This window comes from Ricinus communis, chromosome 6, assembly GCF_019578655.1.
Source record: "Ricinus communis isolate WT05 ecotype wild-type chromosome 6, ASM1957865v1, whole genome shotgun sequence".
NCBI classification, from domain to species: Eukaryota; Viridiplantae; Streptophyta; class Magnoliopsida; order Malpighiales; family Euphorbiaceae; genus Ricinus; species Ricinus communis.
In genome coordinates, this window is record NC_063261.1 from 17,540,574 (window position 1) to 17,566,097 (window position 25,524).

The following is a 25,524-nucleotide window of genomic DNA, read 5'->3' on the forward strand; positions in this document are numbered from 1 at the left end:
ATGACACAGAATGGGACGACAGTAGAACATATTAGTTTGATGAGTGTACTGGTGTAAATCCGAGAATGATGGAAAAAGGGTAATTGGGTAAATTTTTAAAGGAAAGTTTAGAGCTTGCCCTGGTCGAACATCGCTCTCTGGGCTTAGTAGAGTATGGTTGCCGGAGTAAGGTCCCTGGTAGAGCATTACTCTCTCGGCGTCGGCTTATTTGGAAACCTAAGTGACCAGACTAGAGATAAGGTCCATGGTCGAGCATCGCTCTCTGGGCGCCAATCTTATTGGGGTAGAGAGCTGAAAGGCTAAGATTGTTAGTGATAATTAAGTGGCTGAACTGGATTTAAAGACCCTGGTCGAGCTTCGCTCTCTGGGCGCCAGTTTTGTTAGATTGAGAAAGTCGAGATGTTAGAGATTAGTCGAGATATTAGTGTTCTGCTATGGTACCCCATCCCGTTGTATGTGAAGGTTATATTTTTACTTTTATTCAAGCATGGCATGACACGAATATTGTTGCATAACTTAATGTTTATTTCAAATTAAATAAATATATTATTGAAGTATATGCAACTGTATTTGGATATATGATTTTAACTCACTCTCGAGATTGATAGTCTTAATTTTACTGTTTTTCAGATCCGTAACTATTAGTCTTCCCGCGACTCTTATCTAGTAACCCAACTCCTTCATCATCGGGTGATGTAATTTATTTGGTATGTTAACTTATAAAATCTTAAATTCTCCACAGTAGAATTAATAGACTTATCTGTTGTAATTCTTTGTAGTTTCGAGTTTCGCCTAATTCTTCTGGCAGACTGAATTAATTGTGTAAAATTTAATGGTTACGATAAATTGTGGAATCAATAATATTAAATAAGATGAGATTTATTTAAGTCAGTGAGTGTCAGGCTTACTATAGGATTATGTGGCCTTACGCCTACCCATTCCCTAGTGCCGATCACGAGCCCACAAATGAGGTCGTGACACTATAAATATAGGATAATTTATTTACTAAAATCTTTTTTTTTTATAACTCAACAATCTCATTCAATCTCAAATATTAAAGCCCTCAGCACAAAGGCGCTGAAGATGAGCCTCAATCCATTCTGCACAAGTGGGTTCACCATATTCCACAATGCATTCATCTCTCAGCTTCTTAGTACCAAGGCAGGCACAGCATATCTTCTTTTTTTGGCATTGGTTCTGGTACAGATGGAGTGATTTCTGAACCCTTATTTAGTTCTGATTCTGACAAAGCTAAGGTGGAGGAAGCACTTTGCACAGGCAGCCACCCCTAGTTATTAAAACAAAGATTTGGTAGAAAATAAAACAAAGAACATCAAATTCAGAGAAAAATAACAAAAAGAAAATAGCAATACAAGTACATATATAGGCCTAATCAACATGACATTCTATTCATTTTACACTTGTAGCAGAACATTTTAATTTCTGCAAACAGTCCATGGTTGGTCATACAATAATGCTAAAAGTACTCTTCAAAGCTTCACCTAGAATTTGAAGGACTAAAGGGAAGGGCAGTATTGGATCCAAGAACTGATATAAATGGCTATCATTGTATAATTAACCAAATTAATACTATGCCTTCTTTTCCTGAAATTAAAAGGTGTTGCTAAAACGGTAAAAGAAAAACAAAAGTGTCAAAAACATCAGTAAACTACATTTCAAAGTTAATCTTCTATTCCTCGCAACTCCTAAAATTAATTGATATTTTGTTGCATCTCTACCGGAAAAGAAAAGAAAAGAAAAACAAAAAAAAACACTTTGCAAAAGCAGTTTGCAAGATCTCTCCTCTGGCTTGAAACTGAAAAGAAAAAATATTTTGTTTCGCAAACTATCCAAAGCCAGATCCTTTGTCAATATACTCTGATTCATCTAAGCGGCTCAATAATATGCAGAAAACTCAAGTACCTCCATCTACAAATATCATACTGACAAAGAAAGTATTTCCGTCGATTTTAGAGTAAGAATAAATGACTATCAATAGCCCATTAGAAGGGTAAATTGTCCAGCTGATATCGATCTTTTGGACCATATTTCAAATTGATATCAATATTTTAATTTGAATCTAATTGGTATCTAAACAACACGAAAGTATATCAATTTAGGACAACTAGAACTGGAACGAGAACCTCCATTTAGACTTAGATCCAACACCCGGTCTTGACTTTATGAACTTACTTCTTGGCTCAAGTTAGCTCTCTAATTTTTGGCCAATTGATGCTGACTTGGCAATCTGATGAGGTATTTTTCGTTTAATTCTCCGCCTCAGCAATGTGCTATAAAAGTCAGTCTAATCAACCAGCGGGTCCCTCTTTCTAACTTCTCCTAGTGACATGATACATGCTGAGGCAGAGAATCAAATGGAATATATTTTCTCAGATTGTCAAATCAACATCAATTGGTCAGAAATTAGAGAACTGTCCTAAATTGATATACTTTTATGTAATTTAGGTATCAATTAGATTAAAATTAAAGTATTTGTATCAATTTGAAATATGGTTTATAGGATTGGTACCAACCGGTCAATTTACCCAGAACGTCCCACACCACTATTTACATAAATAAGTAATTTTTTATTTTAATTCATTTTAAAATATATATTTTAATAATATTTTCTATTTTACTTCTTGATTAAATTTTTATTAAAAATCTAAAAAAAAAAAATTATTTTTTTCTATGTTTAAATTTAAAAAGCGAATAGACTGATAAGTCATTTTAAAAAAAGAATAACTAATTAGAAAGCAAATTTAATTTTTACATATATTTTCTGCAGCAACAGAAAAAAAGCATGACTTGAGAACTTTTGGGATAATGATCTAAGGATTTTCTGAACCAAAGTCCTCGTGTTGAGGACTCGACATCCATCGACGACATCAATGATAAAGCCACACGAAGACTTTGGGTTATGGGACTTCTTAGTAGTTTACTCTCCTGCCAAAACTGTGGCCCCAAGCCTCAGACTTTTACTCATTCAAGTCCACCATCCATTAACAAAACCTCAAGAACAACTCAAATTTAACTACAATTCATCCTCAAGACTGTCAAATTCTCTTATATGTTTTTCTTAATATCTACTTTCCAAATACCATGGACGTATCATGCTTCTTTTTATCCTTCATTTGTCTAGCGATCAGTTTCCGAACTTTTATAGCCTGCAATTCAAGTGATCTAATAGCTCTTACTGGTTTCTCAAAGTGTTTATCATCAAAGATTGATGGTTGGAATAGCAGCACTTCTGATTGCTGTACTTGGACTGGCGTCAGTTGTAATAATTCCACTGTTTTGAGAATAAGGGTCACAGGGCTAGAACTTGGTAGCAAGAGACTCACAGGAACAATCTGTGAGTCCTTGGCAGGATTGGATCAACTCAAAACCTTAAATTTATCGCATAACTTTCTGTCCAGAAACCTTCCAGCTAAATTGTTCAGTCTGCAGCATCTGGAGGTACTTGATTTGAGTAACAATGAGTTAGCCGGTTCAATTCCAGGGGTGGGAGTTTATATGCCTTCAATCAGGTATGTTGACTTGTCAAGGAATTACTTCTCTGGTTCCATCAATGCTTCACTTTGTGAAACTTCACCCAGTGTTCGTGTTCTCAACCTGGCAAGCAACTATTTCACTGGCGAAGTTTCCTCGAATTTTGGACTCTGTACTTCTCTGCAGCATCTCTTTCTTACTGGCAATAATCTGTCAGGAAGGTTTCCTGAGAGTCTCTTGCAGCTACGAGATCTTCGTGTATTGCACCTTGAAGATAATCAGTTTTCTGGACCACTGCATGCTGAAATTGGTAACCTTTCTAACCTTGTGGAGTTGGATGTTTCTTCCAACTTGTTATCTGGAAGCCTTCCTGATGTTTTTGGGAAGCTTGGAAAGATCGAGCACTTCTCTGCCAACAGAAATAAATTCATTGGCAGCTTGCCCAAATCTTTGGTGCATTCTCCATCTCTTCTAACTCTTGATCTGAACAAAAACACCCTTGATGGTCCTATCAATATCAACTGCTCCGCAATGACTCATCTCATTTCTCTGAATCTGGGTTCGAATAATTTCAATAGCCCGATCCCTGAAAGTCTATCATCTTGCCAAAGCCTGAGCATTTTGAATCTTAGCCTTAACAAACTCGGTGGGGAGATTCCTTATAACTTCAAGAATCTTCAAGCTCTCGCGTTCCTCTCTCTCTCGAACAACAGCCTGACAAATTTATCAGCAGCTCTTGCAATCGTACAACATTGCAAAAACTTAACCACACTGATACTTAGTATCAATTTTCAAGGTGAGCAAATGCCTGATGATGTGAATCTGCAGTTTGAGAGCCTCAAGGCTCTCGTTATTCCGTACTCTGAACTCAGAGGCTCAATTCCATCATGGTTAAGTCGTTGCCAATCGCTTCAGCTGTTAGATCTGTCTTGGAATTTCTTGGGTGGACCACTTCCACCTTGGATAGGCAATTTCAAGCACCTGTTTTACTTGGATGTGTCAAATAATTCCTTTACTGGTGAGATACCAAAACGCTTGACAGAACTACAAGCCCTCATTAAAGTCATGAATATCCCTTTAGAAGGAACTTCAGGTGTTCCTTTCTACCGGGCTGGGGGAAGTAGCAGAAATTTGCAGTATAAAAGCATTCGGAGCTTTCGACCAACTATAGACCTAAGTTATAACAAGCTTAGTGGGCCAATCTGGCCTAGTTTCGGGAACTTGAAAACCCTTCATGTTTTGCAACTAAACAAGAATATGATTTCAGGACAAATTCCAGATAGTATTTCAGGAATGTCAAGCTTGGAAACTTTGGATTTGTCTCATAACAAATTATCTGGAGAGATACCCAGTTCATTGGTAAAGCTCACCTTTCTATCCAACTTCAGCGTAGCATACAATGAACTTTGTGGGAAAATCCCAACAGGTGGCCAATTCTTGACCTTCCCAAATTCAAGCTTCATGGGAAACAAGGGACAAGGTGCTGGAGAGTTTGCTTCATGTCAACCTGTTCAGACTCCTAACGAGCATGGGAGTACAAGTATGAGCATGACTATAGTAGGTTTGCCATTTACACTAGGAGCAGCAACTGGCTTTATCATCACTATCATCTTTGTCTTCAGGTCTGGATGGGTATTTTCAAAGGCACAAAGAAGATGAACCCCTTGCTTGTTGAAATTTGCTGCTGATTATGAAGTGTCTACATTTCAATCAATAGATGCAAGCTCGTCTTCTTTTCCAATTATGGTATTACTGTACTGGAGTTTGATCTAATAGTTATACAAGACAGAAGCTAGTGCCTAGTAATTGTTAAACCATTTTGTGCACTTGAAAGATTAATCATTAATTTATGGTAACTAAAGTTAACAGCTAAAATTATTTGAAGTCAACTTTTTATGATGTTGCGAGTAAATTTCAATTCTTTGAAATTTTGGAAGAAATTCATGTGATCACAAGGTCATGAGTACAGCCTGTGAAAATAGTCTCTTTGGCAAAAAGAACAGGAGAGGGCTATGAACCAGAGATGCTTTTTTCAGGGTCATGGAAAATAACTTGTTTCTGAAAAACATTTTGTGAAGAAAATATTTTTTTTGAAAACAATAATTTATTTTGCTATGTTTGGCTGTAATACTGAAAATTAAATCATTAGGGAGAGGTAGAAATGAAAGTAAAGGTGGAGACAGAGAATAGTATGTGCTTCTGAGAAGAACGAATGAAAATAAAAAGGGAACTCATTTTCCTCTAAAGATATAGAAAAACATTTTCCTTTCTTAAGCATTCAAGTTCAAGTCTTGAGCTATGTGATCAAATCCAAATTTTACAAAAAAGTTGATGGCCTGTGAGTGACCTTTAGAAAGTTAAACCTTACTGGTTGACTTGTATATGAGAAACCATTGCTGAACATTGGAACTCAATTTTAACTGATTGGACATAGAATTAAGAATTGCCAAGAAAACTTTGTTAGCATAGGCAAGAAGATCCGACTAGTTTTGAAGCAGCTCAAATGATTTTCAAGTGTCGCAAATTTGTAAACTCAAACTCAACGGCAATGCAAAATTTTGGGGGTAACACCCACTTAATCCCCAAATTAACTCTTAAGCTTTTAAAATCCTTAATATTAGCTCCAATGTTTTCCAAATGGAAATTGGATGCCCCTCTCACAAATTCCTCACACTTTATGTTGGCCATTGTTGCATTTTCATGCCAAGAACATGAAACCAGAATAATAAATTACTAATAAGTCCAATTCAAAATAAGATGAGAAGATACTACCACAGCTTAAGAGATAATCTTGCACAGAACACAAGATTAAATAAAGATGATGAAACTGTGTAATGAATTTTGATTTTCAATTCAAAAATCATTCCTGTGTTAGTGTTATTACAAGCTAACACAGCTAAGAATAATAAGAAGTGAAATCTAGAAATTCAAAATTTCTTTTCTAAGTAGATCTAGCTCAGCTGTTCCCTGACATGAGCTTTCTCATCTCCGTTATAGAGCTGTCAGTTGTACCGGGACTTTGTCAAGATGACAGAAGGCTTGTACAACTGCACCCAAGGATATTGCTGCAAACTTTCAACTACCGCAGGAGCTGGACCAGCTTCGCCTTCAGCTTTTGAACCTAAGAAAGCAGGTTTGCTTTTGAATCTTAGACTTCAACCACAGGCACTGGCTCACTACCTTGAAACTATCTCAGAATCTAGACATCATAGAATGTGAAATTTAAGAGATTACTTACATGGAAAGTTGAAATTAATAGAGGCCCAAAAATTTCCACCAGAAAGTTCCAACGACTCCCCAGATAACAGCATTTATTAGTGCTACCACGAATCCCATCTTGAACACATCAGGAAGGTCTACATATCCAGCTGTTCAAAAGAACAATTTAAATATCATCAGACCACCAGAAACCATAAAAAGTGTCTTTAAATTACTAAAACCACAGAATTCAGAAAAGATTATATAGCTGAATAAATGTCATGATTAGATTTCTTATTTCTTTTCCACCCTTTGTAAACCAAATGCGGTCAAAAGGAAAAAAAAATACACTCACAATGATTCATCAGAAGAGTGAAAAATTGGAGGAACATTCATTTACCTCATGAATTAAGCATAATGTCAAGACAATCACTTTGCAGGAAAGGGGACATACCTCCATAATAGACAGCAGCCTGACCACTGCTATAGTGTGTGATAGCTCCAAAAAGATTTGTATTGTAAGCTAAAGCGAGCGCAGCCAAGACACCAGGTACCCCAGCTGCCAAGTGCATGGCAAGAAATGCAGAGTATAGTGCTCCCACATGACCAGTTTGACTAGCAAATAAGTAGTGAATAAAGAAGTAAGACGCCTGAAGAACACCAAAAGCAGCTGGCCAGCTCAAAGAGAGAGATTGAAGGGACTTGGCCACACAATCAGACATCCAAGTTACGATACCAAGGTTAGTCAGCTGGCCTGCCATGCCCACCAGAACAGCAAACCAAGCCAAGGTATCCCAAGCTGATTTTTCGCTTAAACAGTCATCCCAATCAAGAACTCCCAACAAAAGTAATATTGATAAGCCAATCATTGCAGCGACAACACTAGGTATTCCAAGAGCATCCCTGCATACACAATCAGCAAATCATTTATAGAGTCTACACACACAATCAGCAAATAACCATTAAAAGAAACATACTCTCTCTCTCTCTCTCTCTCTCTCTCTCTCTCTCTCATGCACACAAGTAAATTGTTTAAAGCCGATTCTTGTTCTTGTCAGAGAATTTAACAAGCAGAAGGCTAAGAGTTGTAGGGCATTAGAAATTAAGTCTTAACACTCAAGTAGTCGTTTGAGAATTCACATCCATTTCTTCTAAGGCACTGCTGTTATAATTTTTATATGCACAGTTATCATCTTCATGTTACTATACCATATTTATGTATTAGCAAACCTTACTAGAGATACTATGGCACTCTGCTTGATGCACCAGAAAGGATAGTTGCACTAAACCAAAGGACTTCAAATCCTACAGAGCCTCTTCAACTAATGGTAGGTGAAGAAAAGTCAAAAGCTACTCCAGAAGTAAAAAAGAAGGCCATCCAGCTATGCAGAACATGTTGCCATAATGGTCGCAAAGCAGGCACAGATACATTTTAACTGGAGACTCACAAGTGGAACTATTAAAACAAATCAAAAGTTTGAGAAAAGTCAAAAAAAACAAAAAGACTAGAGAGAAACAAAAGCTTGGAGTGAATATCACAGTAAATGGTGTAAATACAGTATTTTTCCTAAAAGAAAAGTAGAATGCAACTTGCTCAAATACCAATTACCCCTTCCAAGTGAGCCAAAGAGCACCATGTCACATAAAATTTATTCCAATATTTTCACAGAGGACATTAAGCCTCTTCATGATATCTTAATTTGTTAAATGGTTTTAAGGTCCAAACAAACATCCAAGGAGTTCATTTCTCTAGAAAACCAGTCACAAAGAAATGATCAATAGAAATTTTCTGTTTAAATTTTTTGCTTAGTGATTTATAGTCAGCCACTATGCAGAGGTTTTTGTAAGAAAATAGCGATAAAACTCAACTGACAACAGTGACATGAAGTTCAAATGACTCACCCAAACACCCACAAAGAAACTGCAAGAAGCATTGTACCAACCATGACCCATTCATTTTTTGTGACAGGACCCATATTCTCAAGTTTCTTTGCAGCCATTGCAGGGGCCTCTGGTGTATCCTTGGTTTCAGGAGGATAAAGCTTATATAAGACAAGCGGTGTAGCTAGCAGCGAAAGAAATGCTGGCAAACTAGCAGCCTTGAACCAAGAAATCCAAGGGCTTGAGATTATCACCCCAAGTTCCTCAGCCAATTTGAGACACAGCAAATTTTGAGCTGCAGCAGTCAGGAACAGTGCGCTAGAGTTTCCAGCAGACTGTCAAGCATCATACAAGAGGAATTCATAAGTAACAGGAGTTAATACATGAGAATCTTTAAGGATAGAAGGAAAATATTCAAATGATGTATAAGTTACAATTTACATGGAAAATATCATTTTCATCAAAGTGCAAGAAAAAGTTAAGGGAAGAACTCAGTACCAAATCAAAAACACTGACTACTAGGTCTCTTAATTGTTCACCGTAAAAGCTACAATTAGGAAAGCCATAGAATGGTACAAAAAAACCACCCAGAGCATGTCAAAACATTTCATTAGACCGACGCAATCTATCTTCATCTAACTCGTTATATCTAGCAATTGCTGTCAAATAGCAAACACAGTTTTCTACAGTATCAATTTCAAGGTAAAAGCAATTGACCATCAACTGCTTATGGACCGACCTTATTTATCGTTACATAGTTTGAGTTTCTTCAATTTGCTCATTAAAAAGGTTCTAAGAGAATTCTTTAGGAGAAAATAATAAATATCGTGTATAAATTGTCCTATAATCGAGGTTACATATTCGCTGTATAAAACTAAATCCAGTTAAGCAACTAGAATATCAACACCGCTGATGCATTAAAACGAACAAAAATATGAGTAATTAATTGGCCAATAAACACCCATAAACAAGTGATTATACTTTGATCCGGCATATCCTCAATCTTGTTTACTCCAGCTCATACAACTAAATAAGCAACCACTTAAATATAGTAAACCCAATAAAGCAAGCAAAATTCTGAAATGTTTCAATTTCAACATTACTAATAAAACTCAACACTTATTACCAAAAGACCACTAACCTGAAATTGTGATAGAATGAGGTAAGATCCAAGCTTCTTTGAAGAAGCATCACCTGGCTTACTCCCTGCTGACAGAGACAATGACTTGATAATTGGCAAGAAAACACCACCAGCTCTAGCAGTAGTACTAGGCATTGCAGGAGCAATAAGAGCCTCACTAATAGTCAATCCATAAGATAATCCCAAAGTACTTTTCCCTAACCACTTGACAAAATAAGTAGCAACTCTATCACCTAATCCAGTTTTAACAAACCCACGAGCAAAAAAGAAAGAAATAACAATTAACCAAATAACCTCATTTGTAAAAGCACTAAAAGCAGTTGAAAATGTCAATGTTTTAGTAACTATAGAAGTGGTTAACCCAAGAAAAGCCCATGCACCAACTGGTAAAGGATTTAAAACAAGACCAGCAATAGTCGAAATAAAAATTGCTAACAATTGCCAAGCTTGTGGTGTTACTTCAACAGGTTTAGGAATAAAGAAACGAAGAATTACACCAACAGCTATAGAAACAATTAAAGGTACAATCCTTGCGCCTTGTGGAGGTGGGTTAGTGGTAGTGGTGACTGAAGAGTCATTTTTTGGAGAAGAGAAGCAGATTGGGAAATGGGATTTGGAGGGTTTGTGGATTGGATTGAAAAGCAATGGTTTTTGAGAGGAGAAAGAATGTGATCTAATAGTGGGTAGTGAAGTAATGGAAGATGGAAATTTGGAGATTGGTTTTGTTGATAGGGATCTATGGAATAAGGAATTACGAGTACCAGTAGATAGAAAGAAGGAGGTTGTTCTTGTGGTGGCGGTGGTGGTGGTGGAGAGAGAGTGCAGTGCTAAGCTCTCCATTTTCTGTACAAAGGATGAAGAAGAAAAATGAGGAATTTGAATGGAAGATGGAGACGAGAGAAAGTATAGAGAATTACAGGCGGAAATCACAAAGGAGGAGAGAGAGAGGTTCAAGTGGGACCCAAATATATATGGAGGGAGAAAGGGGTTGACTACGTGTCAGAATGTGAGGATGTGAATGGTTGGAAATTTATAATGAATGGAGAATTTTAATAAAATGCCTATAAAGATCTTTAAATTACATTTATCATCCTTTTCTATCATTTATAACTTATAAGTCCACACTCAAGTTTATGCTGTGTACTTATCTTCGATGTTACGGTTAAAATCTAATAACATTATCAAATTTATTTATAAATTTAAAATTTATGTACTTCTAATAAAATAAAAATTAATTTAAAAAAAATCAATTTCACCTTATTTGGTTAAAATATTCTATAATATTAAAATATTTTTTTAATTTTATTATTTTTATTTTAAATTTATTATAAATTTTCTTGAGATAAAATAAAATTTTAATAAATTTCTACTAAATATATTCTTTTTCTTTTTTGAATTACTTCAAAATTATTATGCTAGTTAGTGCAATCTTTTTCTAATAAAATTATAATACCTTTGAGTTTTTAGCTTATTATATTAGTCCTCATATTAAAGTCAATGATGTTCGGGTATTAAATTAATAAAAAATATTATAATTTAATGTTAAGTTCATTAAGAAATAATTTTTTTACTAAATTAAATTAAAATTCTAAATTAAATATATTTTAACCCTAGTATTTAATAATATAAGTTTCAATTAAATATTTATTTTAGTAATTTTAAATTAAATTATAAAATAGTTTAATAATGTTGCCCTATATATGAGCGCTTTAAAATATTTTATTTTATTATAATTAAATAGTACTTTAAATTAAGAAAATTAAAGTAAATAAAATAATATTATTTAAATTAATTTGTGCTAAAATAAAGATTTAGTATAGTTTTATATGATAATTAATTAGGATAATCACTATCTACTTTCTAATTTTTATTCTAATATACGAGTTGTTTTTATGTTATTTTTATTATATATTAAAACTTTTTATATTTTTATAAAACTAACTACTAACTCTCTCTATCAAAATTCAATGCAGTCAAAATAATCTAATTGGTAAATAAAAAGTTAAAATTTAATTTTTAAACTCTTACTAAATATAAAAATTATCCAAAATGATTTTTTATCATGCTATAGTGAAAGTATTAATTATAGTTAAAGTAATAATTCGTTTGTCCATAAATTAATTTTAGTATTTGATCAAAATAATTATTATCAATTTTACTTACACTAGGTTTTAGTTCAATTCTAAAAATTTTAGATATTTGAAAAATACTTATATATAGACCAACATTATCAAATTAAATTATAATTTAATTTAAATTATACAATACAATACATGTTTATAGTTAGATACATTTATTTTTATTATTATTTTGATAGATATTAGAATTAAACTATACTAAGAATAAGAATTTTAATCCAATTTAATGAAAAATTAATTTTAAATGAGTTTAATACTCGATAAAAAGTCTAAGGAACAAATTATAATATTAATTTAATCTGACTGTATTGATTTTGAACAAAAAAATAACAGTTAATTTTATAAAAATTTAAGGAAATCTAATACAATAAACATGATATAATGGCAACTCATATATTAGAGTAAAAAATAGATAATAAATATTAATTACCTCTAAATAATTTTGGATAATTTGACACTTTATAATTAATCTAAAAATCAAATTGCAAATTTTTTAATATTTTAATTTTTATTTTCATAAATGCATAAAATATTTTCTTCAAATGAGAGAGTACAAATTTTATTTTGGTGAGAGCACTGAGAAAGCATATCTAATAACTCCATATAATTTTTATATGAGTAAATTTTATGGAGAACGTGGCAGGAAATTTTGCGGCAAATATATAGCAAATAATTACATTTTTCTAAGGCTTTCTGGGGCAAAACAACCTAACGTGGCTCTCGTTTTTTAATGTCTTTGCAGGTTTTTTTTTGGTTCTTATTTAATTGTTATGATTTTGTAAACCCATATATACCTCGGAATGATTGACATCTGTTAATTTATTTTAGCATTTATCGTGATAATAGCTTAGTCAAAAAAGATAAGCCATCAACAAAATCTTTAAGTCTGATACGAGCTATTGTATATATTGATTTTACTCTGTTGAGATTGGAAATGTTTGCTTAACAGATCAAAATCTGTCAACAGAATATCCACTTTATGGCAGGCGCAGCAACAAAATTGTTAAGTTTCAATAATTACCTAAGAAAGTTTGCTGCTTTTTTTACAGGTTAATTTTCCATTTTAGTATCACCAAAAGAAGATTTTCCATTTCAAGTCTTTGCTTTTATCCAAATCCCTAATTATCATAAAGTTCTGATCTGGTCAGCAGCATATTTACCTAATGCTTCAGATTATGACTATCATAATCTGATACTAGATTACAGTTCTTTCCATTCCGGTTGGTACTCTACAGATGGAGCACCGATTTGATAATAATAAGGGGAAAGTAAAAAATTGACATTGGGTCATGTGGCTTTTTTTTATGACACTTTAGTTTCATGAGAATTTTATTGTTAGTAATTTGTGTTCAAATTTATTAATACTGTTAATAGTTTTGAAAATTAAATCTCAATCAAAGTCTGATAGCTGCAAAATTATTCTTGTCGGATAAATGATGAAATATAGAGTTCTCTAATATTATCATATCATTCAAAACTCGTCGAAATTGATTATAATTAAAAAAATAAAATTATGAGACTGTTTTCTTTCTCTTTGATTTTTCTCTCCAAATTTTATAAAAATTGGCATAGCTAGTCTTGTATGAAAGTTAAGTTGGTAAAGAGTGGAATCACAATCTATTAAAACTAAATGAATGAACTACAATTATTAAATTAACATTGTTAATAAACTTGGAAGTAAATTGTCAATATTTTAATTCTCATGATACTAAAGTGTCACTAAAAAAACTACAAAAACTCTTGTGTCAAAAAGTTAAACCACAAGGTTAAATTTTATACTTTGTGCTCATATTAACTTCAAAGATAAAAAGATTTAGGAAAAAGTAAAAAAAACATGCATTCTAGTAAAACACTTTTATAGTTAGAGGACTATGGTTTTTTTCATGATAAAAGAATACTCTATGTTTTATTTTTCTTAGATTTTGATACTACTACTTAATATCATTATTATTTATAATAAAATATTAACATAATATTAATTTTCAATAATAGCATCATTTTGTAATTGATTTACTCAAATCAATTATTAAAATACTCCTAAAAACATTATAATTTTATTTTAAAAGTTATTTCATTTCGTTTCTAATAAAATTAATATATATATATATATATATATATATATATATATATATATATATATATCAATTTTATTTAACATGAATTTATTGTAGTTAGTTGTATGCTAAATCAATTAATAAGTGATTTTGTTATTAAAAATGGATATTATAGCCAAAATTAAATTATATATATTCAAAGATATTAATTTGTAAAGTAGTTAAAATGTAAGAAAATTAAATCACGGATTACTTGTTTATCAAAAAGAATTTACAATTCTTTAAATGTAAAAGCACCAAATCACAAAACACTTTTTTTGTACTTTTTCCTAAAATTTATTTAGTTACAAAGTTTAAATGCTAAAAAACACTTACCGTAAATAAAGATCTTTTGTTTCGTATTTTTTCTAAGTACTGATGATTGTTGAAATATTAAAATTTAAAATAATTTTACTTTCTATTGCAATAAACAACACATGTATCTGAGAGCATATAAATAAAATGGTAATAGTATTTAGATTTTGAGTTCGAGTCTTAAATATGCAGTTGCATTGAAACTCTTGAGATAGTATTTTACTATTTGCAAGAGTCTTATTAAGATCATTCTAAATTAATAATACTAACTTTGGATATAAGATGAAAAAAAAAAACCACCCATGCAGTTTCCTTTTTGCAAACCATTTCACCTTCTTCCTTCCGCTTCCTCCATATTCAACAATCCATCTTTCTGTCCAATCAAAATCGCAGATTCAACTCAATAAGAGTTCTAAATACGGTTCTATTCCTATGATTACTAGTTATCAACTTTTTATAGTTTTCCACTTATGTTTTGTTGTAATTATAACACCTTAATGTATAAATGGAACAATATCGAAATTTGGGATAATAGAATAAATTATTATTGAATTTTTAACTTAATTTTATTTTGGTTACAAAATTTTAATTAATTTCACTTTAATTATTTAACTTTAATTTTTTATTACAATTTAGTGACCTTTTCAATAAAAAATTAACATGTCATGTATTTCTTTCTTAATTATTATTTTCTTATTGATTATTTTTGCCACATGTAAATCTTTTTTTTGTGAAGTGAATAACTGAAACGAAACAAATTAAATCTTTATGACTAAGTAATCATTATTAATTTGATATAAATAATCATTATATATATATATATATATATATATATATATATATATATATATATATATATATATATATATTTGATCTTTAAGAGTTCTTTTAGTGTACTTTTAGATAATGTTCACTAATGACAAAGGTTAAACAAAAAAAGTTTAAATAATTTAGACTAAACGACCTAATAGGGTAAGGATACTCAACGGTTAGAAGGAGTAGGAGATAGAGAAAAGAATGGAATAGAGGGAATAGTAGTTATGATAGTAGGGAGAGGGGGCCTTTTATCCCGATCCTCACACCATATTATATTATGATTTGGTTTAGATACAATTCGACGTTGTGACGCAATTTTTTTTAAAATTTATATTCATTAATCCTGTCACGGTCTGGTTTAGAGAAACAGTCTGAGTTGTTAACGTGAATTGGTTTATTTTTAGTTTTAACACAAGGTGTCCCCACAGTACATTGGTGTATGGTAACGTCATCCTAATGAATGCTACCCAAAATTTACATTCAGTGACTTCTGGTCGGAGAACACCTTTACCGAGGTGCCATTAGATCAACACTGCATTAGCGAATAAAATTAGCTCTAATTGTTCCTTTACAAGAGTTGAATTCATTCTTATATATCCTTAATTATTTATTTATCTAAGGAAGTCAACTAAACATTATGTATCCGCCTGTGCATACCTGAAACCACTTAACCTTATCAGGAGATCAATGCAGTGAAATTTATCTGAATTTCTACTGCAAGTTGTAGCAGTACCCTGATAATGTTGATCAATAGCATTCTTTTGGTCTTTTTATTGATCACTAGTGTTTTTCAATGTCTCAAAATGCTCCTCAGATTTTTTTTTCTTTTCAATTTTTTTCAGCCAAATTGCAGATGACCAACTCAGAATTTTATGACATTAGAGATTTCGATAAAAGCAAAGACTTAAAATGGAAAATAAACATATCAAAATAGCAATACCTATTAAGGTATTTTTTGACCCTTAACAATTTTGTTGGTTTCACAAAAAAGCAATATCTAACATGGATTCTGTTAACAAATTTTAATATGGATAAGAAAAGCTTTCCAATTTCAACAGAGAAAATCAATATGAAAGCCGAATACTTGAACAGCAACACATTTCGCACCATGTAACAATATTGAATCGCTTTTACTAGAACTTTCCTTGATGTTCTGCTGTAGATTGGCAACATGTCACAATGCAGAAGCCATCTTATAGCAAAAAACATTATTATTAGAAACTCTAACGAATTCAATCAATCCTTTCGCCAGTTAGGACCAATTGCCTACTGATCAGGGGAAGACAGAAGTGGTAAGAGTAAGCAAATCATTTCTACAAGATTCCATAATTGTACCTAGTCATGATGAATATGCAGTTGGTATAAACAACAATAGTATGCAGAGCATCTGTCCAACCAATTCTCACTGTATCTAGTCGCGATGAATTGGCAATTGATATAAACAATAAGATGAGAATTACCTGTTTGTAATCCCTGATGTTAATTCCAAATATGTTAGCCCTCTACAGATTCTGAAACCTCCAAAACTAGTAATCTATTAAATTATCAGAATTCTCACCAAAAACAGTACATTATTTGACAGGTCAGATTGTGAAACCAACAGACGACATGATCCTATAAGTTCTAATTCACTCCCCCATCTATCCATGCTATTCCAAGACAACTTTTCATGTTCTAGCATTTTAGCCATGTCAAAATTAACAGGGAAAGGTCGCCAAAGGATTGAGATGGTGAAAATCTCTAAGGAGAGTAATCGTTTGGTAACCTTTTCGAAACGCAGGTATGGAGTTTTCAAGAAAGCTAGTGAACTTTCTACTCTTTGTGGTGCTGAAATCAGTATTATAGTCTTCTCGCCTGGAAAAAGAGCCTTCTCTTTCGGTAACCCTTCAGTTGAAACAGTCGTTGATCGCTTCCTCTCAAATAAACCTCCCCGAATTTCAGGCTCTCTGCAACTTATTGAAGCTCACCGTAGTTCCAGACTCCGTGAACTCAATATGCTGCTTACTAAGGTACTAATTTACTCTTCTTTCTTCTTATTAGTCTAATGTATCTGGCTATACTAATTACTAGTGAATGATGTAATAGACTCTTAATGAATTGGAAATGGAGAAAAAGCGAGGAGAAGAGCTTGATCGGATCAGGAAAGCTAGCCAGGCTCAGCACTGGTGGGAATCTCCTATAGAGGAACTTGACTTGACACAGTTAAAGCAGTTGAAGGCTTCCTTAGAGATGCTCAGGCAGAACGTCGGAAAGCAAGCTGAGCAGCTTCTATTTCAAGCAACAAATAGTCATCAATTTTATGCTCCAACAACTAGCAACAGAGTTCTTCCTTTTGACCCAAAGAATGGTGGATTCAACACAACTCTGATGCCTTATCAATATCCAAATCTTGGATGTGGTGGGTTTTATTAAGTTTATTGATTGTGTTGTTGAAATTAGAAGCTTAGCTACAACCCTACAGTTATGTTTCATTTGTGACTATGTATTTGGATCATTTGTGTATTTGTGCAGGCTATAAATGTAACAAAAATGACCACATTTGTTTCTTATAGGATTTACTTATGTTAATTAGATATGTTTCCAATACACACTTCTTGTCCTGATATTGAAATATTCAGAACTTATTCTTTCCATTGCTCCAAACATGCCACCACGCTAGTAGCTCAGTAGTCGAGCGATGGGAGGGGGTTAGGAGTTCTTCTCTTGGCAGACACTGCACATGCACTCACCACATATAAATTCTACTAACAAATTGGATGATCAAATATTCCAGGAAGAACTTTTTCCCAAATAAATGAAATGGAAATCTAAATCTTCAAAGGCAGAGAATGAGAAAGAAGGCAAGGATATGACAGAAGTGAAGATAAAATATAGATCGCATATAATTTCCTCTCGAGATACATACAATAGAAATTGGTAATCACAGAACAATAAACTGACATAATTAAATCATGTGAAAGTATGAAATAATAATTCTCAAATAGATAAACTAAACCAGAAGAGGTAGATAAATTATTTTCCAGGTGGTGGAGAGAGGAACGGGATGGAGGGAATAGAGGGCATGCTTGGGAACGGAGGCAAAGTGACTTTTGGGAGTGTAGGCATGTTGGGCAGGATTGGAAGTGGAGGCATTGTAGGCTTAGGCAGAGAAGGTTGGATAGTTGGCAAAGTTGGTAATGTAGGCTGTGGAAGAGTTGGAATACTTGGCAATGGTGGCATTGTTGGCTTTGGCAAATTTGGCACGGAAGGCAAAGGTGGCATTTGCAGTAGATTGCGAGCAGCTAATCCGACATCCATGCTTGAAAATGACAATACAACAAAGAAAGTAGTAAGGCTGAAGGAGTTGAAAGAGGCCATAATGATTTAGTATTTGATGCTATGTAAAAGATGAACTTTTTGTTATAGTTTAGATGAGCAAAAATAAAGTCCACTGGGAACTTATTTATAGGTGAAAAATTATTGTAAATAGTGCAACCCCATTTTAGTTAATTACTTGTTAGTTCATCTTCTCATCAATCTTTAACTTGGAGGTGACAATTTATTTGGGTTAGATAGATATTGCTATAACTGTCAGAGTCAGGAAATTTACATTAGATTAGAGGGTTGTGTTAATTGATATGTTTGTGATCTAATTGGTGGGTCATCTAACATTGAATTCTAGATGGTTACAGCAACAAGTATCAATGAAAGTCATCAATCTTTATTTCCTTTTGACATTATTATTATTATTATTATTATTATTATTATTATTATTATTATTATTATCATTATTGACCAATTATAAAGTAGGTAATAATTGTTAATCTAGATTAACATACTCCATTCAATATATACAGCCAACAACATGACTTGGAACTTCCAAAAGATAGGATGAATACTACTTATGAGAATATTATTTCATTTTCTTGCCAACTACAGCTACATCTTTGAAACCTTATAACTCTAATAAGTTGGATATGAAGGTATGCTAATTATCTTTGTTTCTCCATATCTCCCACCTATACGATACCTATTACTAGCCAGACTAGTGGTGTACCCATAAAATCTCAGCTCCTATATAATCCCAGGATCAGACTTGTCTTTTCTTATTCCGAACATTACAAAATATCTTTTTTTATATAACATCTTTAGTTGAATTTGAAGGTGCAACATGACTTCTTTCAAGAATTTCCTCTTTGTTTTCTTTATTGCTTTTGCATTTTCAGGCATAGACGTTGGACTAGCTGCTCGAAATCTTCTGCAAATGCCACCATTACCCTCCGTGCCAAGTTTGCCAAAGCCTACATTGCCACCACTGCCAAGTATTCCATCTCTTCCACAGCCTACATTGCCAACAACCCAACCTTCTCTGCCTAAACAAACACTCCCTTCACTTCCTAGTTTGCCCACCATGCCTACTCTTCCAAAGGTTACTTTGCCTCCATTGCCAAGCATGCCTTCAATCCCCACTATTCCAACTACAATTCCCTCTATTCCTTTCCTCTCCCCACCACCAGCTGGGAACTAAATATCCTTCATGTTGTTATCTTCTTTACTTTATGGTCGGTTTGCAGAGTACTAGATATTGAGCTATATACATCTATGTACTAGTGTATTATAGTGTGTTTTTATTTTATTTTATTTGTAGTCACTTCGGCAGAGTTATTTGTGACACATAATAGCTTGTTATTCATTTATTTCTTTTAATATATTTTTTTGTGTTTGTATTGTTCTTATGATTATTACATTTATTTCTTTTGCTCCAATTGTGGTTTTCTTTTTCCATTTAAACATCATATCAAAACCATAAATATTTTACAATAATAATGAACCTTAGCTGGGTAAATTGTAAATTGGGAGTTCTAGTTTAAGTCGCATCTCGATTACTAAAGAAAAATTGAAACAACATCTCAACAATCTAATATGTGTTTTCCTTGGATTGAAAGAAGTGCACATATAGTTGGACATAGTGAAAGGTTTTATGCAATCTTATGCACTGAAAGCATATCTCTGATATGTAAAATAAGATCAAAACCCAATTCATTTATATGATTTATTTTCAGGTTATTAATTCATCAAAGTATTTGCTCGTATATTAGCCACTTGTTTCTTTATTTTTCAAAAATCATATTATGTATTAAGAAAACATTGGAAAAGTAGAACACATCACTTTGAATCAAATATAAGAATCTCAAAGACCCTGACACGGTCCACACCTTCTTACAGACCTCTTCTTCCCATACACCTTTCATGAATCACATTTTGCTTATAGCCAGTGAACCACTAGCATTGAATTTATCCAGGCGACCAAATTTGATAAGTTTTAATTTAAATATCAACCTTTTGTATAACTCTATTATATATATATATATATATATATATATATATATATATATATATATATATATGGAGAGGTAAGTGCTTCATGGGGAAAAGGGAGCGCCAGGCACTTTCGACACAATAGGCAAGTTAAGTGTGGTAGGGACGGTGAAGACTGATTGCGCACTAGGCACATTTGACACCACAGGCAAGGTGTTGGTGGTAGGAATTGAGGACGCCCCTGGTACATTTGATGTGGTAGGCAATGGTGCTGCACTAGGCACTGTTGGTTTAGACAAAGATGGTTGAGAGGTTGGCGATGTTGGTAATCTTGGATGCCCAAGATGTGGACTAGAAGGTACGAATGGCAATTGGAAAATATTGCGAGCTGCTAAACTAATATCCAAGCATGAAAATGACAATATAATGAAGAAAGCTAACAAAAAATTCTTGTAAGAAGCCATAACAGCTTAAATGACTTGTTCAAGATAATGAAAATGTGCAGGAAATGGATGTCTTATGAATTTCAATGTTGAAGTGATTAATTGCTATTGTAACTTGAATCATATATATAGCTTACTCATGTCCAATTAGTTGATGAATAGTTATGAGATACAGTTGGCATAAAAAGGCTGGACATTTTGCTTGATTAGGCTATATAGTTATCGGCACAAGCTTTCTATTTTTCTAAATTAACACAATTTATGTTTAGGGTTTGATTTGATGCCTTTTTTAGTTGCCAATCAAAGTATATAGTTACAAAATATTAGGTCAAAAAGCCTGGCATATTGTCCCATTTTTCTGTATCAAAATTACTAATTTGTACCTGGTTAGAATTTGCTAAATATAGGTTTTTGAAGCACTAAAATTTAATGGAGCGACATAAAATTTGATACATATAATAAACCAATTAGTTTTCGATTTAGACAAATTCGAATTGCCCTATAATTTTGTTTGTCTTCAGCAACAATTGAAACAAGTTAGATCATTAACGATTATGAAGCTAAAACTTTGAAATATATTTTATCAATTCTAAAAGGGTCATATCCATTCTATAAAGTGATTTTAAATTTTTTTGAATATTTAAAATAAAGACATAATATAATTTTTGGTAGGGCTTAGAACTTAAATACATTATGTACGTTAAACTTGTTTTTAGATTTAGCACGTAGTTTTTAATTTTTCAAATTATAACAGTATACTTTGATATTAATTTCAATTTTAGTTTCTTGTAAAATTATCTCTTACTCTCATTTTTTTCTTTGTTTGTTAGAACAATCAAAAATATTTCAAGCCTTAGATCTTTAGAATTTTAAATAGAAATGGTAAAAATAATCAATTGTTATAACATAGATCCCAGTCCATGATTTTACATGGACCGAAGCCTATAAACACATGTAATGAGGGGGGTGTAACACTCGTACCTAAGGAACCATAATAATAATAATAATAACAGTAATAATGATAATAATGATAATTGATAACAAGGAGTATAATGATAATGATTTCAAACTAGAACTTTTTTCAAAAATAATTAATTAAAATATGTGTGTGATTAAAGTAACAAATTGTATTTTGAAAACTTTGGATGAAATATAAAGGATCATTATTGAGTCTTAAATTTAAAGAGGATTTTAATGCTAGATAAAAATAAAAGAGTCTATTAAATTATATCTAATTAGTTTGATTTTTAAATAATTAATTAAGTGAGTTATATAAATTATAAATTACTTTTCTTTGTAAATGTCACACCCTATAATTCCTCAATATGAATACATGAATTAAATATTATATTTATAAGCTATAAAAATATTTTTATAAAAGAATTTATTTGGAGAATGTCAACTTTTTTAATTGGCAAATGGTATTGGATTTAATTGAGAAATAGTCAACAAATTAATAATTTAAGTAAATTAAATGTTAGGATTAATTTGATGATTATTTATAAGATAAGGGTTAAGAGTATAATTGAGTTAATATGAGGTTTAAGTGAGGAAATAAACTTGATGGCATTTTTGTAAATGAATATGCTGGTAGGGCATCAGAGTAATTCTTAATTTAAAAGTGAGGTCAAAATAGTAATCTTGTATTTTTCCAATTTGTAATTTAGCCTAAAATTAAAGACTAGGGATTAAATTGAAAGGACCATATCAAGTTTGAGGGTTTAGGTGATATTTCCAGGGGGTAGTTGTTGATAAGTAAAAATTGAAGGATTTATTGTTGTTATTGTAAGAAAGAAAAGAAAAGAAAGAAAGGAAAGAGGAAGGAGACGAAGGAGAGCGAGGAGTAGCTTAGGAGCAGCCTTCATTGGAATTTGAAGAAGGAGTCTCGTCTGAGGTGCGATGGCTCTGGCCGGGATGGAGGAGATGCCGGTGAGTGCAGTAGTAGTGATGCCAGCATCTCCAGCGGCATCAGGTGGAAGAGAACGACGAGAATTGGCAGCAATGCTTCTTGACGCCGTTCATGGAGTTTTTGATGACCATTGGCGGCGTTCTTGGGCTCAAAATGCTCAGCAGCTCTTGGGCTTTTATTTCCACCCAGTGTCGCCCCTTTAAGGCTGCCGCAATATCAAGATCCGACGAGAGGAGATCATGAAAGGCAGTTCGGTTTTTCTCATTTTTCAGCCAATGCCGTAGTGCTTCAGGTGATCAGAGGATATATTCGGAGCCTGCTCATCACAAGCTTCCCAATGGCACCAATTTTGATTCGATCGGACTTCGTGGAAAAATCAATGGTTGGAAACTGCCGAGATGATTTGGGGTAATTGGGGTCTAAATTGGAAAACCAAAAGCTAGAATCTTCATCTGCCCGTTATCTCGAGTCCGTAGGCGCACTCAGATCAGCCACAGGCAAGTCGACTTATTTATCAAGCCTCCGGGATTTGTCAACTCGAATAATAGTCCGGAGGAATATAACAGAGAATTTTAGTGAAGATATAGTTGGTCGTGTCCAGCATACCAGGTGAGTGAATAAACTTATAATATTGTAATTTTCTTTTATATATATATATATATATATATATATATATCTATTGTAATATTATATTATAATTATATGCAATTATTTTATATAATAAATGTTTTATTTCATGAAATTTTCTTTAAATAAGGAAAAGTCGAATTAGAAAAATGAGAAATATTTTCTATAGCACCTAGGAGCAGATAATGGTATTTTAAATTTTTATTATTATTATCAAAGGATTATGTTGCAATTGGAATAAGTATACACACTCGTTAATGTAGCCTATATGATCACACCTTGAATATTGAGTATTAATTGTCTTTAGAACAGCGGTTAGTATACATATGCTTTTAGAGCATATACTCGGTCGTTATCTTTTGGAGGTATTATCTACAAGCGTATGACAAGGATTTTGCGCTTTAGCTGTCAGGTTAGACATCTGTTGCGCCCAAAACTGCCAGGAATCAGTAGGAGACGTTTATGAGTATGCACAACTTTTTATTACACTTTTAATTACTAATACTATTGTAATTGTTATTATTATTATTATTATTATTATTATTATTATCGTTACCAATATTACTCGTAAGGATAGCAAGTGGTTTAATTTTACGATTCCGTCCTTTAACAGATTAACCAACCAGATTTATATTCATATTCTTTTTAATTATTTAGCATGATGTATGATATTTTATATATTTTCTCTTATTATTTGTTTATTTTCTCACTGAGTTTTACTCACCAGCTTATTTTTTTCCACCAGAGTGTTATGTAGGAAGTTAAGAGTCACTTCAGAATATGAAGCAGTAGCAGTTAGAGCTTCGAGTTGTTAGACTCCACGGTCCGAGAAAATGATGATAGAAGATTGGATAGTTAGCCCATTTCGGGTAGGGCCGTTATAGGGGGAAAGCAAAACGTGTGTTTCCTGATACATATGTGAACTACTGCACTTATTTCTTTTTAAATTGTACAATGCAGGGATTTTTGTCCCTGCTTCTTCATTTTTTTTTTAAATTGGACGATGTGCTTTTAATTTTTTTTTAAATTATAATAGAATAAAACTACAAAATCTATTATTATATTAAAAATTACATATTGAATAAGTTTTTTTATATATTTATAAAAATTAGTCATTTATTCTCATGTTAAATAATTGTTGTAATTATTTATTGTTACCATTTTTAAAGATTTTTTTTTGATATGTGTATTTGTTTTTAACACGAGATTTTTATTTTTTAAAATTAAAATAAATTGAATTTAAAAATAATATATTGAATATATTTTTTTTATATATTTATGAAAGTTAGTCGTTTACCCGCCTGTTGTATGACTGTCGTAATTATTTTAATTATAAATAATAATATAAATTGATTTTATATATAAAGTTAAATAGTTTTTTTAATATTTTTTAATTATTTAAATATTTTTAATGTTTTTGTTAGTTTTTTATATTTTAATATTTTATTAATACAATAATATAAAAATTATTAATAAATTAGTAGAAAAAATTATAAAATTATAAATAAATTTGAATTCTATGTGTCAATAATATTAATATTTTTTGTTTATTTACATGTACTAAAATGAATTCTATATGTATAATGTCCATTAGATGTAATATTCTATAATAATTAATTTTTTTGTATTTAATTATTCATTATTTGTGAACTTAATATTCATTATAGTTCATGTTTTATTTCATGTATTATTCATCAGTGTCAATATTAATGTCCATTATGTGGTATTGCAATGTTTATTGTCTGTATATATAATGTTTATCAATATTTTTGAATGAAAAAATTGATTATTTATAAAATTTTTTATTGTTTTTATAATATATATTAAAAAAAATTATGATTGACATAAACATTCATTATTTATAGACACAATATTCATTAGTTTGTCAATAACAAAGTGACCTTTGGCAGAGTTGGGATGTTCGGCAGGTTAGGAAACGGAGGCAGATTTGGCTTGGGCAGAGAAGGTTGAGTTGTTGGCTAGGTTGGCGATGTAGACTGTGGAAGAGTTGGAATAGCATGCATCGAAGGCAATACAGGTTTTGGCATTAGAGATAGATGGGGCAACTGCAAAAGATGACGAGCAGCAAAGGTAACATCCATGCTTGAAAATGTAAAGGCTACAATGAAACCCAGAATGAAACAATTGAAAGTGGCCATCGTAAATTTAGATG

At 32.1% G+C, this 25,524-nt stretch overlaps 5 protein-coding genes across 5 annotated transcripts; 4 read left to right on the forward strand and 1 right to left on the reverse strand.

Moving 5' to 3' along the window:
- The first annotated feature begins 2,866 nt into the window (after positions 1–2,866).
- LOC8282970 (phytosulfokine receptor 1) lies at positions 2,867–5,367 on the forward strand. The gene has a single exon (XM_002525774.4). It carries the CDS (start codon positions 3,103–3,105, stop codon positions 5,149–5,151), a length of 2,049 nt encoding a protein of 682 aa, XP_002525820.2. The 5' UTR covers positions 2,867–3,102; the 3' UTR covers positions 5,152–5,367.
- A 944-nt stretch (positions 5,368–6,311) lies between these two features.
- LOC8276904 (dicarboxylate transporter 2.1, chloroplastic) lies at positions 6,312–10,663 on the reverse strand. The gene is made up of 5 exons (XM_002525773.4): positions 9,713–10,663; positions 8,593–8,906; positions 7,145–7,593; positions 6,731–6,860; positions 6,312–6,613 (listed from the first exon to the last, which is right to left on the reverse strand). Exons 1-4 carry the CDS (start codon positions 10,550–10,552, stop codon positions 6,745–6,747), a joined length of 1,719 nt encoding a protein of 572 aa, XP_002525819.3. The 5' UTR covers positions 10,553–10,663; the 3' UTR covers positions 6,312–6,613; positions 6,731–6,744.
- A 5,969-nt stretch (positions 10,664–16,632) lies between these two features.
- On the forward strand, positions 16,633–17,602 carry LOC8266848 (agamous-like MADS-box protein AGL62). The gene is made up of 2 exons (XM_048375907.1): positions 16,633–17,083; positions 17,160–17,602. Exons 1-2 carry the CDS (start codon positions 16,721–16,723, stop codon positions 17,484–17,486), a joined length of 690 nt encoding a protein of 229 aa, XP_048231864.1. The 5' UTR covers positions 16,633–16,720; the 3' UTR covers positions 17,487–17,602.
- A 515-nt stretch (positions 17,603–18,117) lies between these two features.
- LOC8266847 (peroxidase-like protein 2) lies at positions 18,118–18,441 on the forward strand. The gene has a single exon (XM_002522588.2). The coding sequence runs from the start codon at positions 18,118–18,120 to the stop codon at positions 18,439–18,441; it is 324 nt and encodes a 107-aa protein (XP_002522634.2).
- A 731-nt stretch (positions 18,442–19,172) lies between these two features.
- LOC107261520 (protein PELPK1-like) lies at positions 19,173–20,156 on the forward strand. The gene has a single exon (XM_015721459.3). The coding sequence runs from the start codon at positions 19,225–19,227 to the stop codon at positions 19,579–19,581; it is 357 nt and encodes a 118-aa protein (XP_015576945.2). The 5' UTR covers positions 19,173–19,224; the 3' UTR covers positions 19,582–20,156.
- The last annotated feature ends 5,368 nt before the right edge of the window (positions 20,157–25,524 follow it).